At 50.0% G+C, this 19,584-nt stretch overlaps 1 protein-coding gene across 1 annotated transcript; it reads left to right on the top strand.

Annotated features, from left to right (window-relative positions):
* The first annotated feature begins 4,111 nt into the window (after positions 1–4,111).
* Positions 4,112–4,705, top strand: LOC119398736 (uncharacterized). Its single transcript, XM_037665560.1, has one exon. The coding sequence runs from the start codon at positions 4,112–4,114 to the stop codon at positions 4,703–4,705; it is 594 nt and encodes a 197-aa protein (XP_037521488.1).
* The last annotated feature ends 14,879 nt before the right edge of the window (positions 4,706–19,584 follow it).

Raw genomic sequence — 19,584 nt, 5'->3', positions numbered from 1 at the left:
TTATGGTCCGCACCCAGAGGTTGCAGCGTGTGCGACGAAATGCGCGTATACTAGTGCTCTTCTTTTTATTTTCTTTTTTTCTCTTTTTTGCGCATGCTCATTTAACATGTCATTGAAGTTACTCTCCGTTTGCCCTCCGCACACTTTACTGCAGGATAGCGGAATCGAACAGACCACCCCCATGGAACACTTTATGAATGTCTTTTTATTATTTTTTTCTGGCGTCCACGATATCAACACAGTGAGAGCTGTCGGACATGTTAGGTCATCAATGACATCGTCATTGAACGTACCAAATCAGTTATGGAGAATCCTCCAAAAAGGCGGGGGGGGGGGGGGGGCGTCATGAAAGAGGCAAATAAAAAAATTTAACCACCCGTTTCAAACACAAAATTTCGAAAGATATTCATACCAATTTTTCAGAAGTATTAATAGTTGAAGTATTTGTTGTCATCGAGGATGGACCTACACTAACGCCGTTGCGGAGCGGTCGCTTTATCATCTAATCTAACCAGTAGACAAGAAGACCATAGCGTGAGGGTTAATAAATGAATAACTGAAAAAATGAGACGTTGACTGTAGAATATGAGTTCTGTCGAAGACCGCACTGCATAAGAAGGTTCATGAATGCCGTTATTCGAACGACTTGCGAATAGTGATGCAGAACTATCGATGGTACTATCAATACTATCGATAGCTGTGTCACTATCGAACTATCGATGGTAAAAAATACTATTGACAGCGCTATCGATAGCAAAAAATTCGATGGTACTATCGATAGTATGAAATCAAGACCACGAACTAATTGCAGAATAAAGTTGGTTCCCCGCGGGTGTCGTACATAGTGAAGCCGGAGGAGCAGGCTGAAGGGCAAGAAAGTTGACATGCTTGTGTTCTTCACCAGAGAGTTTGGCTGACACACGATAATAAAGTCAAACTGTTCAGCTGTAGCGGAAAGGAAGTCGTTACATGTGGTGGAACTGCGCGGCTTCAAATTGATATTCAATTTTATGATTTCAAGATAAAAAAATATCATGAACTAAGTTTGTTAATTGTTAGGTGTCACTGGTTGCTTTTGGCTGTGAATTTATTTATGGACACATTCCGCCATTTTCACTGCGGAAATAACTTATTTCTTTCACCAAGATTTGCTCATAAATTAAGAGAAGCTGACAGTAGGCTTTCGCAAATATTTTGGCAATATGGCCGACTCGCAACAGCATCATTATTCACACCACTATCGATAGTGTTGTCACGTGGTTGTGACGGGGAAGAATTCTGCAGGAAGACTGCGAAATACGGAGCTCTTTATTTGAGCGAACTTGTGCCCAGAAAATCAAAACCCAAAATACAAGCGATGCACGCTGCGCACTGATAGCGGCGAGAACAGAGGACGGCGGTCGAGTAATCTGATCATCGGTGGAACACGTCATTTTTTATACGTCAGTAATGAAAGATTCCAGCGTTATCGCTGGTGCTCGCGTAAGCTCTCGAATAAACTTGACTATTCGCGTCCGGCACCTAATCTTAACAGAATGATCTAAAAGAATCGCAAAGCTTTTAAAACATTAAGGCACGGTCTGCGTCAAACGTTGGTCATAGTCATTGTGGGTGAAACACGAATACATCAAAATAAAGCAATAAACACACGTGGCAGTAATGTCGCTAGTAATATTAACCATGGTACTACCGTTTGCACAATCGATAGTCTGTCTGCACTATCGATAGTTTCAAGAAAACTATCGATACTATCTGTTGCATAATAGTGCAGAACGGAGCAACTTGGAGCGTGCCAGACTCCACCGAAGAAGAGAAAACCGAGGGGCATCGAGGGCACGTGCACGTAGCCGGTGCGGCAGTTCGCCTTTAGTATTGCCATAAAACGGACGTCTCTCTTTCCCGTCTGGGGAACCAGTTCTTTGTTACATTTGGTGCGCGAAACCCGGGATCCGCTCCTTTGGAGTCTTCCTTTCACGTCATAACCATGGCAAACCCGGACCAGCTGCGCAAGAAGCGTGGTGCCCTAAGGGCTGGCGTCACGAGAGCGCTCACGCTTTTAACGGACCTCCTGCAGCAACCGGATCGTCACGCCTCTCAGATTAGCGGACACATGGATTACCTCAAGGACAAGGAGACAACACTGTCGCAGCTCGACGACGTCATCCTTGCGACCACGGACGAAGAGAACCTCGACCAGGAAGTAGGAACGGCGCAGGAATACAACGAGAAGATTCTGTACGCAGTATCACGCGCCAAGTTCTGGCTTCAAGAACGTGAGAGGAATGCCGGAACGCAGGCTCAAGCAACTGAACCCGGGCCTAGCTATCTCGGATCTCCGAACTCCGGCGACACAGCAGGCCAGGTGAGAGAGCACCGTCAGCGTTCAGTTCAACTACCGAAGCTACAGATACCGACTTATGGTAGTCTCCGTGGATGGCAGTCTTTTTGAGACCATTTCGACGCCACCATCCACAAGAACGCTGAGCTACCGCGGATTGAAAAGTTCAAGTACCTCCTCACCTACTTAACCGGCAGCGCGAAGCGGGCTATCGAAGGCATCCGCTTAGCCGAACAAAACTATGACCTTGCGATCAAGACGCTCACGGACCGCTTCGGACGCCGGGATCTGCTCGTGAGCAATCATATCGATAATCTTCTCGCGCTAAGCCCAGTGAAATGCTCATCAGAGGTCCCGAGGCTTCGTCTGCTGCACGACAATGTCCAATTTCACGTCAGCGCCTTAGAAGGGCTTGGAGTTTCGCCAGACCAGTACACCGTGGTGTTAAACCGTGTCCTGATGCGATGTCTGCCAGAGGATCTTGCCATCATATACAGGCAGAAGATCAAGGAAACAAATTGCGCATCCAGTATCGCCGAAACTCCTGAAGACAGAACGAGGCTCGCCAAGGAGATGCTAATCTTCCTCCGCATCCAAGTGGAAATCCGGGAGGAAGGCCGGCAGCTGTCGCGGCGTGCACTGCAAGACGAACCCAGGACCCACATGCCTGAAGAAATTTATGGCGCGGAACCTATACCATCAGCGTCAGCCCTAACCGGGTCCACCTTGCCTGTCAGACCAGCGTGTCCGCTATGCCAAAGCAAGGATCATGCGATCGCTTTCTGTAACGCTGACCTATCGGCTGAGGAGAAGCGTGCAAGGCTGCAGTACGCTAATTGCTGCTTCCGCTGCGGAACACGCAATCACATCGCCAGATTGTGCAGAAAATCCATCAACCTCAGGTGTGGTACCTGCCATCGACGCCACCTGACGATTCTCTGTGAATTATCGAGGCCAGCCGAAGGCCCTCAATCAACCGGTGGATCCCCGGCATTTCATGAACCACCGCCCCAAACAATGCGAAACGTCACAACTGCCCAGAGTAGTCACGTCGAATCTACGCCTGTGTTATTGCAGACAGGCCGAATTTGGGCAGAGTCTGGAGACCGACGACTCCTCGTGCGGATACTGCTGGACAGCGGCAGTCAGCGCACATACATTCGTGCGGACGTGGCAAAAATACTTAAGTGCTCGGTCGTGGGTAATGAAGAGCTCTCCCTCGTCACATTTGGTGGCTCCAAGTCACGAAGACGAATTTCTGCAGAGCGTGTCAATGTGCGACTCCGCAGCCAGTTCGGCGCCTCAGAAGTAACTCTGGAAGCTTTAACGATTCCTGAAATCTGTTCTGTAACAAGCCCACCGCTCGACCCCAATATTTTGCACCTGCTCGGCAAACGGGAGTACAACGTGGCCGACAGCTTTCAACCAACCACATGGCAACCAGAAGAAATAAGTGTCCTCATCGGCTCCGACGCCTATTGGCAAGTGACCACAGGGAAAATCGATCGCATCAGCTCGACGATAACAGCAATCAACACTACCTTTGGGCGGATGGTGCAAGGCCCTATGACGTCCGACTTTCGTTCCCCAACAAGTGCATTATTTGTCGCGCTTGAGAAGTCTGACTCGGAGAACATCGACGTGTAGTTAATGTGGCGTCTGGATGCCATCGGGATCGACGAAGCATCTTCACGGAACCTAGAGAGCGACCCTCACATGTCTGCATTTAAGCAAGGAATTTCGAAGCAAGATAGCCGTTATCAAGTGCCGCTGATGGTCAAACCACCAGGGTTACCATCCGGAAGCAACAATCGCCGATTAGCCGAACGTCGACTGCGAATGCAGATCAACCGGTTCCGAGAGCAGTCGTCACTGCTAGAAAAATACGACCAAGCAATTTCAGCTTATTTCAACGATGAACATGCGGAGAAAGTACAAGACGAGCAGCTGCTCAAGGACAACGTCTACTACATGCCCCATCACGCCGTGGTTCGTCGCGATGCTGTTACGACGAAGCTTTGTGTCGTAATTAATGCGTCATCGCACGAAGCCGGTCATGTTTGCCTTAACGACGTACTCTCGAAAGGCGTGAAACTTGGTTCTGACGTCATTCAGCTTCTACTGAATTTTCGCTGCCACCCTGTGGTTCTCGCCGCCGACATAAAGAAGGCATACCTGCAGCTTCTTATTCGGCCTGAAAACCGAGACCTGCTGCGGTTTTTGTGGCTGGAAAGTATTAGCCAACGAAAGCGAATGCCCTTAGAGGAACTTAAATCTCTGGAAGAAATGTTCGTCTCAGTGAACCAACCGTTCCCCACCTTGCACAAGGGACAGAACCGTGGAACTGCCAAGTGCTTCCCAAGATGAACTTCGATATTGGCATGGACACGAATGTCGTACACGTTGACGAGAACAAGGAGAATGCGGTTGCTGAGAAGGCCATGAATTCCTCATACATCAGACTGCCGCATTTAATCAACGACCTGAACATCGCAGGCCTCATGATCACGGACAAACCGCTGAGATCGTCCCGCTACCGCTGGCTCAGTTGGAAGAGCATTCGACCACGAAGACGTCTCGAGAGCAAGCTCTACGAGTTCCAGCAATTGATCGCGTCCCAATTCCTACTGGGAAGTCGACACATCTCGGTGCCACAAGGTGCTTCCGTCTCGGGGCTCGTGAATGCACTTCCATTGCAACGCAGGGCTCGTCATTGCCAGCGCCTGTCAACTGAACGGCGGAAGAGACGCCAGCGAGCCTACCTATTTTTGTTGCGGACATGTTATCACAGCTCAAGCTGCTCCCTGGACGCGTGCAACTCATATTGGCCCCCATGGGAGGATGTTGCATAATAGTGCATAACGGAGCAACTTGGAGCGTGCCAGACTCCACCGAAGAAGAGAAAACCGAGGGGGCATCGAGGGCGCGTGCACGTAGCCGGTGCGGCAGTTCGCCTTTAGTATTGCCATAAAACGGACGTCTCTCTTTCCCGTCTGGGGAACCAGTTCTTTGTTACACTATCGATAGTCAATTTACCGATAGTTCTGCATCACTACTTGCGAAGCGTCCCTATGGTACTATATCACTAGAAAGCTGAGCGAAAACAGTAATGGACATTTCACGGGGTCTATATGCAGGCTAAAATCTCGCATTCCACTAACCTTAAGAAAGTCCCTCTTGAGGTATTTCCAGTGTCCAAAGAACAGACCACTTGTCTCAGGTCCTGGTATTCCATATCGCTTGAAAAGGCCATGCTGCCAACGCCTTTGTAATACCCAGGACACGACAAGTACGGCCAATATTGCGAGCACTGATTCCGAAACATTCCAAGCTCCTGGGTCCATTTACTGAAAAATATTGTTTGTATTGAAATAGGGGTGTTGTACGTCACGAAAAGGTCAGACGTTGCTTTGCGAAAGGCTCTTTATCAGGCAGGTCTGGCTACTGGCGAGCGCGTGCGCGAGCGACAACCACGGCCACCGATCGTCGTCGTCGTCTTCCGTAACAGCGGAGCGTCTGTCATTCATATTCAGTACAATTCAGTACAATTCAGTACAGAAGGTCCGGTGGTCGAGGTAGGATGGGGTGCCATGCGTGTGGGCGGCGTCGTAGTGCAGAAGTACCCGGTGTCCCGGTAGGTGCCAGAAACAGGTGGGGCTGGTGGTCTGGAAACGACGGCAGCGTACGTCAGCGGTGTAGTGGTAGGCGGCGATGGCGGTAGTGCCTGCGCTACTTGTGTCTCAATGACCTGGCGTAGACGTGGGTCTAATGATGTTACTGGCTCAGGTGTTCGGGTGACAAGGGAAAGTTGACGCGCAACTTCCTCGCGGATGAACTGCTTTATATGCGGCAGTAAAACGGCATGGTCAGCGGCGACGTCGTTGACAAGGGCGGAAACCTCAGCTGTATCTTCGGCTGCACGGCGCGTCGAGACGCGCTGCTTTCGCAACTCGTCATATGACTGACAGAGCTGGACCACGTCGGCGACAGTCTGAGGATTCCGAGCGACGAGCATCTGGAACGTATCGTCGTCCACTCCTTTCATGATGTGTTTGATTTTGTCGATTTCGGCGAGAGATGGGTCGACGCGCTTGCAAAGAGACAAGACATCCTCGATGTAGCTTGTAAAGGTCTCGTCCCTGCGCTGGACTCGACTACGCAGACGCTGTTCTGCGCGAAGCCGGCGCATGGCGGGACGACCGAAGACCGCCGCGATGGTTGTCTTAAACGTCGACCAGTTGGTGATTTCACCCTCATGGTTTTTAAACCAGAGGCTGGCCACATCAGCGAGGTAAAAGCGCACGTTCGTGAGCTTGTCGCAGTCGTCCCATTTGTTGGAAGCGCTTACTATTTCATACTCGACGATCCAATCCTCCACGTCGTGCTCGTCGTTTCCGCGAAAGACGGGTGGGTCGCGTTGCCGAGGCACACCCGTACAGAAGACTGTCGTGGTTGCGGCAGCTTGCGAAGGGCCAGGAGCAGTCATGGTGAAAGGCGATGGTAGCGTCCGATTGCGAAGTTCCAGGTTGACGGGTACCCCGCACCTCCACCACTTGAAATAGGGGTGTTTGTACGTCAAGAAAAGGTCAGACGTTGCTTTGCGAAAGGCTCTTTATCAGGCAGGTCTGGCTACTGGCGAGCGCGTGCGCGAGCGACAACCACGGCCACCGATCGTAGTCGTCGTCTTCCGTAACAGCGGAGCGTCTGTCATTCATATTCAGTACAGTATTATTATATATTATTGTTTGTTATATTGTATGCTATTATATTAGTTTGAATAATATTGTATTGTTACACAGTACTATCGCTGTGTAACAACATCGGCGAGGGAGGGTTTAGTACTTAAAAACCAGAAGTTGTACACGGATTAAATATCTGGGTTCCTTCTGTGGTTGCCAAAGCGGTAAAAATTGTCCCAGTGAATTAGCAGAGCACAGCAGGAAATCGTGAGCCAATGCGAAGCCAATACACTTTTCCCAGTACATGTATGTACCTTGTCGTCAAAGAAGATTGCGGTAAAACTAGGTTTGGAATATAATAGTGAAAATATTCAGAGCAACGTTATCACCGTGGCGAGAAGAGCGATTACACATTCTTGGCCCGCTTTAGCGATCGCAATCAAACGGGCATGTGACTGAAATAGACTATGCGTGCCTATAGTAAATTCAAATGCAGCAGACACGTGGTAATTCGAAAGGCGGTTATATGCAAAATGGCAATTACCTTGGCCAGTGTTGTGCAGTATAATGTCTCTTCCGGTGCTGACGCCTTTTGTGCTTTTCGGGTTTAGGCAGTGGTCAAGGCCTTGGTCCACCCACGTTATCAACGCCGTCAGGTAGCCGGGAGCGGTGGAGGATAAGAATAGCCTAAAATGGGGCATGCACACAGTTAAAAAATGCGAAGCAGCCAGCAAATACCTGCATACATCGCCTTGTTTGTCTTTGACGCCAATGAAGTCATTCATGTGTGATGGCATCTAGTCCACTATATGTCGCATGTTTGTAATGCATACATGCGTGCATGTACGATATGGTATTTACCATGCTGATGAAACGTATATTCTGGTACATGCAATTCATGACCTGTCATTTATGTTCCTCACATGCTGATGTCACGCCACACCAACCTTGGTATGCATCCAGTTAACAAAGCAGCCGGAAGTTACACCAAGACAGTGTCATGTAAATCATGCTGCATATGAAATCCATATCATGATTGTCATGTTACTACCTGTCATTTATATTTGTCTTACAGTCACGTCGTTCAATACAAATTTTGGTGCATATCAAGCTAGCGAACCGCCCCCGAGCGCACCATGAGCGTTGCATGTAAGTGATACCCTACATGGCATGCATGTCATGATTTTCATGTTACCACCTGTCTTTTATGTTCTTCATACAGTCACGTCCACAATACTAAATTTGGTTCATGTCAAGCTAGTGAAACGGTCGCGAGCGCACCATGAGCCTGGCAGGTTTGTCATGCCGAACATAGCATGCACGTCATGATTTTAATGTTACCACATGGCCTTTATGTTCGTCATACAGACATTTTTTTCCCACCAATTTTGGTATGTATTCATTTAATTAAGCAGCCGAATGCGCCCCGAGATCATCTCATGTAAATCATTCTGTACATGACATCCGTCTCATGATTTGCACGTTAGGACCTGTCACTTGTCTTCGTCCTACACTTTTGTCACGCCATACCAATTTTAGTATATATCAAGTTAACGAAACGGCCGCAAGAGAACCAAGACCATGGCATGTATATCATGCTGATCATGACTTCAGTGCCATAATTTTCATGTTATGACCTGTCATTCATGTTCGTCATAGTCATGTTATGCTATACTAACTTTGGTATACATCCCGTTAACGAAACGGCCAGGAGAGCACAAAGTCGCAGGCGGATAGATAGATAGATAGATAGATAGATAGATAGATAGATAGATAGATAGATAGATAGATAGATACGCTGAAAGTCGCAGAAGTTCGCTAAGAAATGCTTCGCATTTAAAAAACACTGATCCTTGTTTCAAGCCGGCGCCTTCCAGCCTTGAAAAAGAAGAGCATGTATGTTCATGCCATTTACTCGTTTTCTAAAAGCACGCGTAAGCGCTCTGTTTCTCGCACACCAGTTTCTGCACAAACAGACAAAAAAATACAAGGTTAGTGAAGCAAGCTTGCAGTTTGTCCGACAGTTGTGGTATTTTTGTACATCTTCATAAGCAAGCAAATAAACTTCGCATCTAATCGATGGCCTTGGCTGTGAGGAAGAGTGTCGCCACTGCCTGAGCTTCCTCCCTCACTGAACACACACGATGACGGGAAAGGGGCGATAACACATACACTTTCCTTGTTTTCTTACTATAAGCGCAGGTCGCATTACACAAAAAAGGCCATCATATCTTCCCTTATCTGCTTCAGCCGAAGACGTTTGCAGCGAGTGCTGTATTCAGCAGTCCGTACGTCTAGCCAGGGAAGCATTATCCTATATTATTTATGACGATCACCAACCACCTGTTATAACGAAGACGGTATTCAAAGTAAAAGAAATGTTGAAATGCTCTTGCAATCCTGAAGATATTGTCAGGTGGTCGTGACGTCGACAAAGACAGCAGTCGGCGTTTGCAGGATGAAACTGTTTATTTGGCCGAACTTGTGGCCGGAAAATGAGAACTAGAACTACAGCAATACACGCTGTACAATGATAGCGGCGAACAGGGCGTCGTCCGTCGATCAACTGACAAGCGGTCAAGCGCGTCGGCTTTTATACAGGCGCTATGGAACTTTCCAGCAATATCGCTGGTGGCGGCGTTATCCCTCGACAAAGCTGGAACATTCGCGTGCGGTGCGCAATCTTAACAAAACGATCTACTAAAATCGTGAAGCTTCTCGAACACTGCTTCGCGGCCAGCGTCGAGCGCTGATAACCGTCCTTGCTGGTCAAACTCGAACACATCAAAATAAAAGAAGGAGTGGGCGTGGCATTGCCCCCCTCTGAAAAAGCATCGTCCCGATGCTTGCAACAGAACATGGAAAGGAAAAAAAAACAAGTGCATACACAAATAAATTACAATAACAAAGGAAAAAGTAGAGTCCCCAGGTTCGCTAACGCGCAAAAAACGGCTTAAGGCGCACGACATGGACGACTTCAGGTCGTGCGCGGCGTCGCTGGGAGTTCGTAATGCCGTCCGGGACGACCTCGTAGTCAAGAACGCCGTGACGTCGAAGCACCTTGTATGGGCCGAAGTATCGCCGAAGAAGTTTTCCACTGAGCCCACGTCGGCGTATCGGCGTCCAGACCCACACACGGTCACCGGGTTGGTACTCCATGTGGCGTCGTCGAAGATTATAGTGACGGCTGTCGACCTTCTGCTGGTTCTTGATGCGCAGGCGGGCGAGCTGTCGAGCTTCTTCGGCGCGTTGCAAATAGGCGGCAACGTCGAGATTGTCTTCGTCGGTGGCGGTTGGTAGCATTGCGTCGAGCGTCGTTGCTGGGCTCCTTCCGTGGACTAGCTTGTACGGCGTCATTTGCGTCGTTTCTTGCATGGCCGTGTTGTATGCGAAGGTCACATACGGGAGGATGGCATCCCACGTCTTGTGTTCGACGTCGACATACATGGCCAGCATGTCGGCGATGGTCTTGTTTAACCGCTCGGTGAGGCCATTGGTCTGTGGGTGGCACGCTGTGGTCCGGCGGTGGCTTGTTTGTCTGTATCTCAGTATTGCCTGTGTTAGGTCAGCAGTAAACGCCGTACCTCTGTCGGTGATGAGGACCTCTGGGGCGCCATGACGCAGGAGGATGTTCTCGAGGAAGAACTTCGCTATCTCGGCGGCACTGCCTCTGGGTAGGGCCCTTGTCTCGGCGTAGCGGGTGAGGTAGTCGGTAGCTACGACGATCCATTTGTTTCCGGTATTGGACGTCGGGAACGGCCCCAGTAAGTCCATCCCAATTTGCTGGAACGGCCGTCGAGGTGGCTCGATAGGTTGCAGAAGTCCGGCTGGCCTACTCGGCGGTGTCTTGCGTCGCTGACAGTCCCGGCAGGTCTTGACGTAGCGAGTTACGTCGGCGACAAGGCGCGGCCAGTAGTACTTTTCCTGTATTCTTGCGAGCGTGCGAGAAACACCCAGGTGTACAGACGTCGGGTCGTCATGCAGAGCCTGGAGGACCTCTGGTCGCAATGTCGAGGGCACTACGAGAAGGGAATCGGCTCGAAGCGGCGAGAAGTTCTTCTTAAGGAGAACACCGTTGCGCAAGAAAAACGACGTCAGTCCTCACGTGAATACCTTGGGAACAACGGTGGTCCTGCCCTCGAGGTATTCCACAAGGCCCCTGAGTTCTGGGTCCGCTCGCTGTCGTTCGGCGAAGTCTTCGGCACTTATGGTTCTCAAGAAGCAGTCATCCTCCATGTCGTCCTGCGGCGGTGGGTCGACGGGGGCGCGGGACAGGCAGTCAGCGTCGGAGTGTTTTCTTCCGGACTTGTAAACGACGGTTATGTCAAATTCTTGAAGTCGTAGGCTCCACCGTACGAGGCGACCTGAAGGGTCCATCAAGTTAGCTAGCCAACACAAGGCGTGGTGGTCGCTCACAACTTTGAAGGGCCGGCCGTAGAGGTAGGGGCGAAACTTCGATGTAGCCCAGATGATGGACAGGCACTCCTTTTCTGTTGGGGAGTAGTTGATTTCTGCCTTTGATAGCGACCGGCTAGCATAACTGATGACCCTTTCGAATCCGTCGGTCTTTTGCACAAGGACGGCGCCGAGGCCTACGCTGCTTGCGTCGGTGTGGATTTCCGTATCGGCGTATTCGTCGAAATGCGCAAGTATGGGAGGCGTCTGCAGGCGTCGTTTCAGTTCTTGAAATGCTTGAACTTGCGCCGTTTCCCACCTGAATTCGACGTCGGCCTTCGTGAGTTGCGTCAGTGGCTCGGCGATCCGTGAAAATTCCATGACGAAACGTCTGTAATAGGCGCACAAGCCGAGAAAACGGCGTACGGCCTTCTTGTCGGTGGGCGGCGGGAAGGCAGCGATGGCAGCTGTTTTCCGCGGGTCCGGGCGAACACCATCCTTGCTGATCACGTGACCCAAGAACAAGAGCTCCTCGTACGCGAAGCGGCACTTTTCAGGCTTCAAGGTGAGTCCGGAGGTCTTGATTGCTTGAAGTACAACTTCAAGGCGCCGAAGGTGTTCGTCGAAGTTTGAGCAAAAGACAACGACGTCGTCCAAGTACACGAGGCACGTCTGCCACTTCAAGCCGGCCAGTACTGTATCCATAACCCGTTGCGAAGTCGCAGGTGCCGAGCAAAGACCAAAGGGCATGACCTTGAACTCGAACAGGCCGTCTGGTGTTATAAAAGCAGTCTTTTCTCGGTCTCTCTCGTCGACTTCTATTTGCCAGTAACCGGTCTTGAGGTCCATCGACGAAAAGTAATTTCCATTGTGTAATCGATCCAGGGTGTCGTCTATCCGGGGAAGGGGATACCCGTCCTTCTTCGTGTCTTTGTTCAGGCGACGATAATCCACGCAAAAGCGTAGAGTCCCATCCTTCTTCTTCACTAGCACCACCGGGGATGCCCACGGACTCTTCGACGGCTGGATGATGTCGTCGCGTAGCATTTCGTCGACCTGTTTCTTCACGGCCACGCGTTCTCGCGTCGAAACTCTGTACGGGCTCTGACGGAGTGGTCTGGCACTTTCCTCTGTTATGATGCGATGTTTTGCCACGGGAGTCTGCCTAATTCTTGACGACGACGAAAAGCAGTCCTTGTATTGCAAGAGCAGGGTTTTGAGCTGTTCTTGTTTGTGCTTCTGAAGCCTGGGATTGATGTCGAAAGCTGGTTGCGGCGCTTTATTCGTCGGCGTAGGCTCGGGAGAATCGGTGAGGCCGAAAGCATTGCTGGCTTCTACGATTTCTTCGATGTAGGCGACCGTCGTGCCTTTGCTCACGTGCTTGTAGTCGTTGCTGAAATTCGTGAGCGTAACTGTTGCTTTCCCTGCCCGCAGCTCTGCTACTCTTCTTGCGACGCAAATCTTGCGGTTAATCAAGTGGTGCTGGTCGCCTTCAACAACGCCTTCCAGGTCTGCTGATTTCTGAGTGCCGACGGAAATGATGACGCTGGAGCGAGGGGGAATGGTGACCTGGTCTTCCAGCGCATTCAAGGCGTGCTTTCTTGGCGGAGTGTGCGGCGGTAGTGCCTTTTCCGTGGACAGTGTTATTGACTTAGACCTCAGGTCGATTATTGCACCATGAAGGCCTAAGAAGTCCATATTAAGGATGACATCTCTCGAGCAACGCGGCAGGATTGCGAAGTTCGCGGGATAAATCCGGTTGTTAATGACGAGTCTCGCTGTGCAGATTCCTTCCGGCGTTACGAGGTGACCTCCAGCTGTCCGGATTTCGGGGCCTTCCCAGGCTGTCCTAACTTTCTTCAGCTTCGTGGCGAACGGTCCACTGATGACAGAATAGTCGGCTCCGGTGTCGACGAGGGCTGTGATACTGTGGCCGTCGATAAGAACGTCGAGGTCGCTAGTTCGTCGTCTTGCGTTGCAGTTAGGTCGTGGCGTCGGGTCACGGCTACGTCGGTTTTTTGCGCTGCTTCCACGTTGCGTCGTCGGGTCTACTTCGGTCCGCAAGGTTTCGTCGTCAGGGGTTCGCGTCGTGTCCTGAAGCCTTCGTCGTGGCGGCGGCGTCGGCGGCGGAGGGTCTTCGGTATTTCGTCGTACAGCAACCGCACCTCCATCGGTTGCTGCCCTTAGTTTTCCGGATGTGGGCTAGGTGACCGGCCCCGGGTTGGGCCAGTGTATGGTCGGCGTTGGGGACAGGCGTAGCGGCCTGGCGACGGCGATCGGGAAGGTCCTCGGGGGGTCCACTGCACTCCTGCCAGATAGTCGGCGATGTCACGTGGTCGTTCACCCTGCTGTGGACGCGGCGCGTCGACGGCGAACCCACGCAGTCCCATCTGTCGATAATGGCAGCGGCGGTAGGTGTGGCCGGCTTCTCCGCAGTGGTAGCAGAGTGGACGATGGTCGGGGGCGCGCCAAACATCGGTCTTCCTCGGCGTGTATTGCTGACCGGCTGGCGGGCGGTATGGCGTCGGTGGTGGCGGCGGTGGTGCCTGGCGGCGGAACTGCTGGTGCGGCGCGGCGTCTTGACGTGGGCGAGGAGGGAGGGCGTTGCGTCGGGCTGCAGCACCATAGCTCACTGCTTGCAGCTGCGGCGGTGCCGGCTGAGGAACACCCAGTGACTGTTGGATTTCCTCGCGTACAACGTCCGCAATCGACGTCACTTCGGGCTGTGCAAAAGGTGCGAGCTTTCGCAGCTCCTCTCGCACGATGGCTCGGATCGTTTCGCGCAAGTCGTCGGAGCCGAGGGCATGAACTGCTGCGCTGTCCTGGAATGCGCGGCGATTGTACTGTCTGGTGCGCATCTCGAGCGTCTTCTCGATGGCCGTTGCTTCCGAGACGAATTCTTGAACTGTCGATGGGGGGTTCCGCATCAGCCCGGCGAAGAGCTCCTGTTTGACTCCTAGCATAAGAAAGCGGACCTTCTTGTCCTCGGGCATGGCAGGGTCTGCATGACGGAACAGCCTTGTGATCTCTTCCGTGAAGAGCGCCACGTTTTCGTTCGGCATCTGCACGCAGGTATCGAGCAGAGCCTCAGCACGCTCTTTCCGGACGACGCTCGTGAATGTCGCGAGGAACCTGGTGCGAAAGATGGCCCACGTTGTCAGGGTTCGCTCTTGGTTCTCGAACCAGGTACGAGTGGCGTCTTCCAATGCAAAGTACGCATGTCGTTGCTTGTCTTCGCTTGTCCAGCCATTGAAATGGGCGACTCGGTCGTAGGCTGCGAGCCAGCTTTTCGGGTCTTCAAATGGCGACCCGCGGAAGGTTGGCGGCTCCTTGGGCTGCCGGAGAAGGATCGGCGCAGGATGTACGGGGTCGGTCATCGTCGCTGCGGTCGATGTTGGGATCTGGGGCTGCCTGGTTTTTTCGAGAAGGAGCCCGTACTCTGGCTGCAGTCCCTTCTGCCTGCGGCTCGTTCGACGATCCGGGCTTTCTTTGCCGTCGTCCTCGTAGCGGCTTGGGCTTGGGTCAGCGCTTCGCGGGGGCGTCCGGATCATGGAAGAAGCAGCACCTCCACCAGATGTCACGTGGTCGTGACGTCGACGAAGACAGCAGTCGGCGTTTGCAGGATGAAACTGTTTATTTGGCCGAACTTGTGGCCGGAAAATGAGAACTAGAACTACAGCAATACACGCTGTACAATGATAGCGGCGAACAGGGCGTCGTCCGTCGATCAACTGACAACGGTCAAGCGCGTCGGCTTTTATACAGGCGCTATGGAACTTTCCAGCAATATCGCTGGTGGCGGCGTTATCTCTCGACAAAGGTGGAACATTCGCGTGAGGCGCGCAATCTTAACAAAACGATCTACTAAAATCGTGAAGCTTCTCGAACACTGCTTCGCGGCCAGCGTCGAGCGCTGATAACCGTCCTTGCTGGTCAAACTCGAACACATCAAAATAAAAGAAGGAGTGGGCGTGGCAATATCGAAACGACATGGTTTCTTTGGTTTTTCGTACGGTCAGTGGCGGATCTGATTGTCCGAAATCTGAGTCACCAATTGACCAAACGGGTCGGAGCTGGTTTCTTAGGTGTAGTACTTGCATTTACGTAAATGTATCACCTTTGCCTATAGCCATGTTAAGCTAACCTCTCATCCTTATGTTCGACTCTTTTTCAGGCCATTCCAGTATGTTACATGAACAGAGCCTGCTCTATAAATTTTGGTTGTCCACAAGTAGACAAAAAAAACAGAACATTTTGAAACTGTGTAAATATAAAACATTCAGTATGTGATACTTCTATTATTCTGGTAAGGAATTTTTTTCGAGTGCCGATCATACAATGGAATAGGCGTTATGACGGGCCGTCTGGTGTGAAAACAATCATGGATGGTATTTACGTACCAATTTCGTGAGCATGCACCCAAAGTTGTTTGTATTGAGAGTTCTACTTATAAAATAATTTTCATCCATATTCAGTAACATGAGAATGATTGCCGTATAAATTGAGAAAAAACAGAAACAAATCTTGAAAACCTGCAAGGATAATTTACTGCACAGCTATCTGATTCTGAGCAATTATCGTGATATCTTGCAGATTTTTCTCGCTTACAGCATGACTACCAATTAAGAATAACTTCTAATATAGAATGTTGCTTGAGAAAACACGTCCCTACATATAAAAGAAAGCAATGAGAACCGTGTGATGCAGCGAAAACAAAAACGACTAGCGATTGATGAAGTGCGGAAGCTGCTTACCGAAAGTATGAGGACCAAGAGAACTTTCACTCAACGGATTTGACAACTCTGAATAGGAAGGATTCCTGGCTGTTTCATTATCCGCTAAAGAATGCAGCTATAGGTTTTCGCTGCCTCTCTGTGGGTTCCTCTGCGCGCCTCGACGTACACCATGAGGTTCTGGCTACCTTCTGGGAAACACTGAACACGTTTGGGCTCGTCGAGGGTGTGAGGCACGTACCTGTTCGAGGTTGCTGTGATCGTTCAAGAAATAATGTCCAAGCATTCGTGCTGGATGATTAAGCGTAGAAAGTCGACGGAAGCCGAAAGCCAAGTACGCCTGCGAGACTCGGACTAGGGGAAAAAAGCTTAACGGTCTCGATGTGTGGGCTCGAGAGGATAAACTATCGACACCTTCAATGTCACCCAAAAGCAATTTTCAATTGTGGATTTAAATATCGCATGCTCTAAAACGAAGGATCAAGGTGGAGGAGCAAAACAGGAAGGATCATTGGTGGCGTGCTCGAAATCGTCCGGGTAAGCAAAAAAGTATAAGGTTGCATTACAGTTTTTTATGCACGTAGCTTCCGGCAAGTACTCTAAACCTACATGCAATAGGAATTTCATAACCTCGACGAAGTTTTGTCGTCCAAGGCAAGAAAAACATGCAGCACGCAAGCAATTAACGAACATAGCCCTGTATCGCCTATATTGTTTACCGGTTCCATCAAAACCGCGTTGTTGGTTCCCTCAATGACGACTGTAAGCTACTAGGCGTGTGAAAACAGGATAAAAACAGTCAATAATAAAAGAAAGGAAGAAAGGAAGAACGCAAGAGCTGCTCACATAAATGAAAGCGGGCGTTTTTTTCCATACCACGAAGATATAACCTGCATAATATGCTCACATCGCTTACCTGAGGCATTTCTGGACCAAGTCAAAAATCACTTGTCTTTGTTAATTCGACATCAATTAATTCAAATATTTCCTCATTCTGCTGGAAATTGCTGGTCGGCGAGAAGCGAGCTATTTCGACAGAAAGTATTTTGTTTTTCAGTTAGGTTGCGTCTAATGTGCTAAGAGTAATTCGTTAGGCGCCGCTGAGACTGCTCGGCGTCTTATCGTGTGGCACCCTGCTTCCATCGTCACGGCTGGAGACAGCACATTGGATATGTAAGTGTCCAGATGTGTGATAAGAACCAGTCTTTTGTCCTACCAACGTTTGCCGTGGAAGGCAGCGAGCTGTCTCGGCTGAATATTGCTGAATCGCACGCCTCGACTGCGTCGCCAGGTATTCTCTGTCGGTCCCTACGTGGGAGACGCCCGCTACGCGCTGAGCGCGTCCTGCAGGACGCAAATAAAGTTTTTCTAATCCAATTCTGTCGAAATTATATGGTGCAGCATTTTCTTGTATGCTACCTATTAGCAGTAATACAAGGATGGACTAGTGGGTGCTTAAATAATTACGTGAAGAGGTTACACCCGGATCGTTTACACTGATTAGTGTGACTACTGGAAACGTATTATTGGCGAAAAAAAAAACTACACAGAAAAAAATGAAGGACCGAAAGAGGGAAGGAGAGAAAGGGCGCTCTTTCAGTCCGTCTTCATTTTTTTCTTGTAACTTTTTTGCGTCAGTACTACGCCTCAAGCATGAAATAACTAGACTAATTTCGCATTCTAGTGTGACATGTGTTGTGGGAGTAGTAGCCTTCCTGCGTTGAAAATAATATTACTTGGTTTGGTCATGCAAATAAGTGTATTACATAGAGTAAATTCAACCTTCTCCCCACTCCCTTTTGACTCCAGAGCAAAGCTCTCTCAGCTGCGTAGCCGCTGTCAATTCCTGAAGCGAGTGGATGGTTGTCCGTAGCTGCCTTGCCTCGTCATTGTTGCTGCCTCTCAAGGATGGAGACGACTCCCTTTCTTAGCAACACAACTCAACTTTTATATACAGAATATATATACAAGCTGCAGCGATGGTGTAGTGGTAAGTATCAGCCTCGCATGCAAGAGGTCCGTGGTTCGAATCCCGGTGCCGGACAATTCCCAACCGGATTAACTAAAAAAATCCGCGTGATGATGGAATTGTGTAAAAAGGCCTGGGGTGCAGCCTCACTGGCGACCACAGCCAGCAATGCACTCCCTCACCAGAGAAGGATTAGCCACTCTGGTGTAGTACTTGGCCACTACCTCCCACATGAATACACCAATTAACCCTCGGCCCTCAGTCCCCAGCGGCTGCGAAGCAACTGATCAAGGCGGCGGTCAGACCTGCGACGGACGCAGCAGAGGGTGCTAAGAATCTCTGGGTCCGGACAGGCCGGCATTGGAATCTGAACTTGGCTATGTATAACGCTAGAACTTTATCTAGTGAGGCGAGTCTAGCTGTACTATTCGAGGAATGAGAGGGTGTTTAATGGGATGTAATAGGCTCAGTGAGGTTAGGAGGCCACAGGAGGCTTATACAGTGCTGAAGGACGGACACGTCCTATGCCATCGTGGTTTAGCTGACAGAAGGGAACTAGGGGTGGGGTTCCTTATTCATAAAAATATCGCTGGCAATATAGAGGAATACTATAGCTATAATGAGAGGGTGACATGTATCGTAATTAAGTTTAATAAGAGGTACAAGATGAAGGTGGTACAGGCCTACGCGCCTACATCCAGCCATGATGATCAACTGGTTGAACGCTTCTACGAAGACGTAGAATCAGCAATGAGTAAGGTAAAGACACAGTATACTGTACTGATGGGCGACTTTAATGCAAAGGTAGGCAAGAAGCAGGCTGGAGATCATGCAGTTGGGGAATATGGCATCGGCTCTAGAAACGCCAGAGGAGAGTTACTAGTAGAGTTTGCAGAACGCAATAATTTACGGATCTTGAATACCTTCTACAGAAAACGGGCTACTCGTAAGTGGACGTGGAGGAGTCCTAATGGCGAAACTAAAAATGAAGTAGACTGTTTAATGTGTGGCCACCCGGGCATTGTACAGGATGTGGAAGTAGTTAACAAGATCCGATGCAGTGACCATAAAATGGTAAGATCTAGAATTCAACTAGACTTGAGGAAGGAACGGCAGAAACTGATACGCAAGAAGCCGATTAATGAACTAGCTCTGAGAGGGCAAGTACAGGAATTCAGTTTCACTTCAGAATAGGTACGCGGCTTTAGCCGAGAAAACCGACCTTAGCGTTGACGCAATGAATGATAATCTGACTAGTATCATTAATGAGTGTGCAGTGGAAGTCGGGGGTACAGTCGTTAGACAGGACACTGGCAAGCTATCCCAAGAGACGAAAAGCCTCATTAAGAAACGTCAAGCCATGAAAGCCTCAAATGCAACAGACAAAATAGAGCTGGCAGAGCTTTCGAAGTTAATCAATAGGCGTAAAGTAGCCGACATAAGAAAGTACAACATGGAGAGAATTGAGCA

This window comes from Rhipicephalus sanguineus, chromosome 7 (assembly GCF_013339695.2).
Source record: "Rhipicephalus sanguineus isolate Rsan-2018 chromosome 7, BIME_Rsan_1.4, whole genome shotgun sequence".
In the NCBI taxonomy this organism is placed as follows: domain Eukaryota; kingdom Metazoa; phylum Arthropoda; class Arachnida; order Ixodida; family Ixodidae; genus Rhipicephalus; species Rhipicephalus sanguineus.
This window is presented reverse-complemented; position numbering and strand designations above follow the sequence as displayed.

Excerpts from the sequence above, each read along its gene's own strand:
- LOC119398736 (XM_037665560.1), top strand. The coding sequence starts at position 4,112 with ATGGTCAAACCACCAGGGTTACCATCCGGAAGCAACAATCGCCGATTA.